The following is a 7,534-nucleotide window of genomic DNA, read 5'->3' on the forward strand; positions in this document are numbered from 1 at the left end:
TCAGGCATAGTATTGACAAACATACTTAAGGGATAATTGATGTTCTTACCTAGTGAATAAATCACATTCCAGCCACGGGGGTTTTGGAGAAATGGTGCTCAGAGACTGTCGATTTATTTGCAAATACTGATGTCTCAGTGAGGTTGTAATGTGTTGGCGGGGTCAAATAAGTGAAGAGACTTAGACTCTCTCACCTCCCAAACTCAGGCTATCTGCCCACCATTTCTTGAGATTCCAAACAGGTTTATAACCTTTGCTTATCTGCCTGTGTCCACTGTCCACTGAAGGGGACTAGGCAAAGGCTTCACTGCCACTGACACCCAGAAGCCCTGCCAAGCATCTGTTTCCAGAGCTCAGGGTTCTAAGTTAGACCCATTGGGCGGAGTCCTACCATGGCCCCTCCCCCGCCCACCCGCGCTGGACCTCCTTATCTGAGGGCATGTCTGGTAGCCAATGCTGGGACTTTTGTTTCTCCCTCAGAGTGGGCCACAATGAGATCATAGGAGTCTGCCGTGTAGGGATCAATGCCGAAGGCCTGGGTAGGGACCACTGGAACGAGATGCTGGCATACCCCCGGAAGCCCATCGCACACTGGCACTCCTTGGTGGAGGTAAAGAAATCCTTCAAAGAGGTGGGTGAGGTCGCCTGGCCCTTGGCATGTTTGCTGCATGGCAGTGTGGGCTGGAGAATGGCAGTCGGCTGCAGTGACACCTTCAGCCTTTTGTGGAAAGGTGGGCATGGGGGCCACAGGCTTCTTACCCAGTGTGTAATAGGCCGAAAGGAAACAGAGGAGAAAGGTGGAAGCCACCGACACAAAGCCTCTGGTGTTGGGCATTTTGAAAGCAACACTGAGTTCTTAATGGAAAGCAAGAACTTTGAAGAAGACTTCCCAGCAGACCACTGTGCCAGGCCTGAAATGCTTTCACAAAGACCTTGGCCAAGTTGGTCCTTTAGGAGAAAGCCCCAAGCGGGTGAGATCACAGCTTGGCAAGACATTCTACCCCTGTCAGAACAGTAAGTTCCCTGAGGCTCAAGCGAGGCAGTCACTTGGCAGTTTTCACTGCTTGGATGGAGATGCCGAAGAGCAGATTCCTCCTCTTATGAATGTTGGTTCTCGCCCTTGTTGGGGAAGGGAGCATGACCTCAAGGTGTCAGGCTTTCTGGCTAAAGCTGTGGAGCTGGGTTGCGTTGGGTTCTAACAGAGACGTAATGGAGAGAGCACTGGGCTGGGAGTCCCGAGACTTGGGCTCCAATCTTGGCCCCTCCTGACTTACTGTATAATCTTGACCCTGTCACTTCTCCCTCAACTGCAAAGAAAATATCCCTTTGAGTGATATCTGCAAACTTCTCCACCCTCCACTGAATCCCACTGACTTAGGATCCTGTATTCTACCACCCTGGTGGTCCCCAGGCCTGCTTTTTCTCAAATGGATTGGAAGTGTGGGTGACCAAACAAGGCTTAAACCTCACTCACAGTATCTCGTGCCTTGGTCTGTATCCTAGAAAGCTGGGTGAATATTCTGTCATCTTAACAGGCTTCAAACCTAACAAGTCTAGAGAGCTGTATAAATTGGAAGTTCTACTAATACAAAATAAGGCTTTATCCTTTTCACTGCATGGCCCCTCAGCTTAAAATCGGAGTCACCTTCAAAACAGAGTCATCCCCTCCCCACACTCTATGATGCAGAGAAGTCAGGTCGGCAAACCCAGAGAACCCACCGGCTCCCTGCCCTGTCATGGAGGACAAGCCCATTTCCAGCTGTTTCTGGCAGGGTGAGGTGTCTCAGGAGAGCCTGAGAGCCAAGGGGATTGGTACCCGTGGAAACACGGGTGATAGGGACCACGGTTGGTGAGGGGGCAGGCTAATTGATTCACCTCCCCAGACAGGTGGCGTGTGCTCTGTGCAGCTCCTGCCCTGTGACCTTTGAGGCAGCATCAAGGGGTATAAAGAAGCCAAGTTTCTGGCAGTTGAGACCTTATATTTCTATCTTGTGGGCGACTTGATTTTCCCACAGCTGTGGACCTTTAATGAGTGAGGCCAGTTCCTCGGCTCTCAGCTCCCCCAGAGGAGCCCCTGCCCCTCTTTTCCAGAAAGCCCTTTCTGCAGAGTGTGGGTGAGGAACCCACAATACAGGAGGCGTTGCTGGGCAGAACGCTAGACAACCTGCAGACAGCATCCAGCACCTCACTGAAGGCTGTGCTGGTTCAAAGCAGGCAGAGGTCATGACAGCCCCATCCACCACATCACTCCTGCCCCGCTTATCATCCTTTGGAGATATTTAAGAATAGAACAAGTCTACTAAACTGTTTAGGGTGGCTTAGGGGGAGGGCATGGAATGAGAGCTAAGAGGTCTCTGGTCGGCTGTAGGGCCTTAGAAAACTCACTGCCCCACTCTGGTCTTGCGGTTCCTTGGTAAAATGAGGGGATAAGCCCTTCCCATCTTGCTTTTCTAGGAAACTCTGACCCTAAACTATGGCTGGGCCCATGAGCCCCCATCTTGTACTGTGACTGCCTTTCTAATCTTGCGTCTGCAATAACCCATCCCTGTTACCAGGCTGAGCCTGCCTGTGGAAAATGGAAAGTGACAGAGCAGCGGCTACAGCTGGGGGTGGGGTGTTGAGTACCACGGAGGAGCTAGGACTTGGCTCCAGAATCACTCTCCTTCATGATGAATACAACCTAATTAAGCCAAATAATTGATTCCAAGTCCCTATTTCTTTGAGAACTCCGACTCACTGGTTCAGACTACAAAAGAAAGATAAAGTAGAATCAAGCCCTTGAAAATGAATATTTGATGAGACAGTAAAGGGAAAGTAACAGTATATGGAAAACAAAAAGAGAATAAATTGATATGCTTTGGGTTTACTTTTTGCTTGACCTCGCAGGCCAAGCTCCCAGGAATGCCCCCTCCCCCATGCATGATCCCACCATTTTCTGCTCAACTGATCATTCTCTGTATCAAGAAGCTGAAAATGACACTCGTCTCGGCAACCTGAGATTTCAATAGTTCGCATTTATTTGAAATTGTTGCCGACACATTTAGCGCCCACATTTGAAATATCTTTATTAAAATGCATGCAAACCCCCACAGGGCTGACATTAAGTAAGCACCTTGTGTCCACTGGTGCGATGCATTGTGCTTGGAGGCAATTCTCCCGCTCATCCTCAGAGCTCACATCCTGCCTTCTTTTCATTCCTGTTCTGGATGTTGAGCAAGAGCTTTGCTCCTGAAACTTGTATCTCCCATTTGTATAATCATAAAGAAATCTCCTCCAGCTCCCGGGAAGATAAATGGCATCATATCTGCAAAGCGTTCTGTATTTATCTTGCACCTTTCTTAAGGGATTTTCAAGTGCTGTGATCGTTTCTTTTTTATTAATGAGAACAGAGGGCATCATACTTGCTCACTTGTTTGGGGCTCAAAATAAGGCTGAGGGGAACAAGTTAACTGAAAAGGTGTCTTTCCCTGCTGGGATTCTTTCATGAATAAAAATTCATTGAGCCATCACAAGTGGCCTTTCCCAGCTGCAGCACCCGCCCCCTTCCCTCTCAGCCCAGAGCCACGTGTCATCATTGTTACCACACACAGGGCTGACCAGCACTCTTCACCAAGGCATTTGATTATGGAGGGCCAGGTTGAGATCATCTGCCAGAGATGTTAAATCTCCATTGGAACGTGACCCATTTCAGAGCAAAAAAAGACCTTACTGGGACACAGGCCTTCTGAAATAACAATCTGCCTGTGTGCTGGGGACAGGTATGCTGCTATTTCAGAGCCACTGTAAGCCTCCTGGAACCATTCGCCTTCCCGTTGTCCACGAACCCCGTCTCCTCCCTTTGTTTATCTTTGTAGGAAAACTCGGACTAGCAGGGGAGCCAGTGTTCCTTCTTCATTTGTTCTGGATAAACAGTTCTGCTCCCTGCGACTACTCTTTGGGCTGCTACATAAAGGAAGAAAGACACTCTATGAAGCCCTTTTATGTTTTCTCCTCTGACCTGGCCTATCAGTCAGGTTGTGTAAGTGGCATGCTTTCCCAGGGAAGAAGCCAGTGATTATAATGTACCTTTCACCAACAGTAAAGGTTGTAACAGAAAAGTAGAACTCCTAAAATGAAGGTCTGTTAAATGAGAGCATTAGTAATCATCTGTTGTCACCTTCTGGTTAAGAAACACTTGAGTGAGAGGCCACAGTGGGCTCAACAACCAGGCATTTATTTATCTAAAATATTTCACCAGGGAAACCCTCGGTTGTGATTTCATTCAAGTGGATGCTGCAAGCAGAGAGACTGCCACCTGGAGTTAGGAGTAAGTACCTGGTGTGGACCCAAAGACGTTAGGTTGCTTATTACCCTTTGTCTCCTTCTTCCCCTAGTGTGGCCAAATGCTGAGATAGCAGCAGGATGGAGTGGAAACAACACTTAGTTGGGTGTTAGGAGACCTGGTTTCGGGTCCTGGCTCTGCCCCTAGCCAGCTGTGTCTTGACTTCTCTGTCTTCGTTTTCTTATTTGCAAGAACAAGGTTAGACTGGATCAGCTTCCAAGACTGCCTCCAGCGCTGACATGCTAAGATTGCTTAGGTCTAGGTCACATAATGGTAGTCATCGGTACCTGATTGTCTGGCCCTTGGTTAGTCATAAAGATCTTCAGTTGGCCTGCACAGGGAGTCCTAAGAAGCCCATGAAGAACCGAGCCCAGAGAATGGTAACAGAAGCTTTCCTTAGAACTGAAAGCATTAAGGTAGTTTAGTAGGTCTGAATCCTTCCTCAACTTCGTGGGTTTCCCATCTACTCCATAGGTGATGCTGGATAGAAAGTGATCTGTTCCTCAGGTGGCTCGGCCCTTCTAGAAAAGACTGTATTGAGGGAGAATCACATCCTCCCCTGACCCCAAACCTCCATGTGTGCACAGATGCATAGTTGCAGCTTCTGCTCAGCCCCGTTACTCCACAGTGGAGACCCTCAACACTCATGAGAAGCAGAAGGGGGGGCTGCACTTCCAGGTCAGGAAGGCCATCTTGACCACCTACCTACCTCTTATCTCTGGAGCTCTGTCCTGCAGACACCCAGGAGAGTACTGGGTCTCTGCAACCCACTCCAAGGATGGGTGAGCAGTGGACACTGACTCACTTTGAAGTTATTAATATACAGCCCCCAGGCAGGTCCAGAGTATTCATGGGGTCAGATCCTTGCTCAGTAAACATTGCAGCGGTTATGACTGCTGCAACAATGACTGGTTAAAGAAGGATCGAATGGCTCAAGTCCAGCCAGCCTCAGCCCTCTCCTTCACTCCATTACGCCTCATTACATCACCCCTTTCACAGAAGGGTTAGAGTCTGGCTGATAGAAGACAGTCTTTGAGCTAGGAGAGCTGGGGAGGAGAAAGGGGTTACAGAAGTCCAGAAGGGTCTGCTCATGCCTCTACCTCTCCACAAGTCAGGTGCAAATGCCCATAGGAAGAATAAAGACCAAAGGAGACAGCTCAAAGCTAAAGCAGTATCAGATTTTTAGCTGTACTATCAGCTCCCAGACAAATTGCTAATAATGCATGACCATCGGTTCTTGGCAGTAAGGACATATTCTGCACACTGCCTCTTTCGCTGCTAACATAATATGATTTTCGGTGTGAAAAATGGCTGAAGCGCACAGAAATGGTCCAGTCAGAGCACCTCATTCACACACACACACACACACACACACACACACACACACACACACACAGTTAAGAAAGCTTTAATTATCTCTGCAGTAGGTCTTTTTGAAAATCAGGTATTCCAAACCAGAAGCTCTAAGCTGTTTCCCTTATGTTTTTGCATGGCTGACAGCAAAATTCAAGAAAGCTTATGAGAAGCTGGGAAAGGTGAATTCAGTGCATTGGGCCAGTTCAGTTTTGCAAGTTGAAATGTAAATTTCTTTAGCAATTAATAACCAGACTTTTCTCCTCTTTACAGTGGCAGGGCCGAGCTGCTAGCTTCGACAGTGAGAGCTCGTGCCCATCGCCGAAGCCACCTCCGACACCATGAGTTGTGCGGCCAAATAACACAAATGGGACTCAGCAATGTTCTCTTTGCACTTGTTCAACCGTCTAAACAGTGTTGTGCAGTCGCAGTGGCGGCAGCAGTGGCAGCCGTCCGTCACTCCAGAGTCTTACCTGCTCCTGTGTAGGTCAAGGCTGAGACACTTGTCGTGTGGTCAGATCTGTCTTAGTCTTTTCTGTCTCCCAAGGTGATGTTTTTGTGGTTTTTCACTTTTTATGGGTCTCCTGTTAAGAAAAAAAAAAAAAAAAAAAAAGAGTAGGAAAAGACAAAGGGTGGAAAGCCCAGAAGTTGGTTCTAGAAAATACAATGTACAGTTTTTTGGAAAGAGGTGGATTGAGTTTCTGAAATGCTGTGTCTCCAGCAAGCTCCACAACCCTGGAAAAGGAGGACGCTCAGTGGGACTGCGGTTGCATTTTCAGTGCCCTGCAGGAATGAGGTGAATCCATGGAAGAGCCTTTGTGAGGCGAATTACTAGTCTTTGAAGCTCTTCGCTGGAGGGACAGAAACCACGTTGGGACCATCAGTCCCATGTTGAAATCACAAGACCTCTGAGGTGCTTGTGAGCCTTCAGCTGAAGTGCAGGATTCCTTGCTGGTTTTCCCCATGAATTGAAAACGTCTTGATTCTTCATGGGAACTTAATCACTTTCTTTAGGAATGATTCCGCCGAAACTAAACACGCCATACGTTTTCTGATGCGCCACAGTTAGTGATCCTATTTGTTTGAAAACAGGATCTTTGTTCTCAGAAATAACCTTCCTTGTAAAGTAGGAGAGACACATACGTTCTGGAATGATTTCTGCATTATACATAGCTTTATAATTCCATGAGGTATCAAGTCGCTGTTTAAAATGCCTAAACAGATTAAAGAATAACCTAGATTAAATGTTCTTTTCCAGATGGGGAGTTTTGAAATCCAAGTAGCAGTTTGAGTCCATCTTTCCATGAAGAGTATCTTTTTGATTGAAATTGAGTGAGCGTAAGCCTATTTCAGCCCCTTTGGCTCTGGGACAATATTCATCTTAAACTTTAGTTCTATAAATTACTAAGTACTTCAGTGTTGTTTGTTTCAGTGGTTGTGAGGGTTTCTTGTTTCCTTTAGATCTCTACCTTAGGCCAAACTCAATTTAGGAAAAAAAAATGGTTTGAACTATTCTGCGTTGTAATAGCACATTTCTGTTGAGTTAATAGTGTTCTTCGCACCAACGCCTAAAACCAGGCTGATTTGCTCAATCTCAGTTTGTGCAACCCCAGTAAGCGCGTGGAGGTGAGTTTCTACATTGACTTGTGGCAGCACAATGCCAGTTTCCAGAGCTGTGTGTACTACTTGCGAGAAGCAAGTCTGCTGAAGAACCCCTTCTTTTAACAGTGGAAAATCAAGAACAGAAAATCTGTTCACACATCCGTGTCTTATTCTTTATATACGTTACATGGTAGAGGAGCAGCGACCAATAAAGCATCCCTCACTTTAAACCAAGTTGTCAGATTTCTCTGCTGATAG

At 47.1% G+C, this 7,534-nt stretch overlaps 1 protein-coding gene across 4 annotated transcripts in view; it reads left to right on the forward strand.

Moving 5' to 3' along the window:
* The window catches only part of SYT6 (synaptotagmin 6), a 69,072-nt gene extending 62,951 nt beyond the window's left edge, over positions 1 to 6,121 (forward strand). For 2 of the 4 annotated variants that reach the window (XR_012089974.1, XR_494011.3), the window contains 3 exons: positions 481 to 631; positions 4,238 to 4,306; positions 5,948 to 6,055. Coding sequence is in view for 1 of the 4 variants with exons in the window: in XM_007977487.3 (XP_007975678.1) it covers positions 481 to 631; positions 5,948 to 6,019 (223 nt within the window). In the remaining 3 variants the exon portion in view is untranslated. Of the gene's footprint in view, positions 1 to 480; positions 632 to 4,237; positions 4,307 to 5,947 lie in introns of all 4 variants that reach the window. The other 2 variants (XR_012089973.1, XM_007977487.3) reach the window with 2 other exon arrangements.
* The last annotated feature ends 1,413 nt before the right edge of the window (positions 6,122 to 7,534 follow it).

The sequence above is a fragment of the Chlorocebus sabaeus genome, chromosome 20, assembly GCF_047675955.1.
Source record: "Chlorocebus sabaeus isolate Y175 chromosome 20, mChlSab1.0.hap1, whole genome shotgun sequence".
NCBI classification, from domain to species: Eukaryota; Metazoa; Chordata; class Mammalia; order Primates; family Cercopithecidae; genus Chlorocebus; species Chlorocebus sabaeus.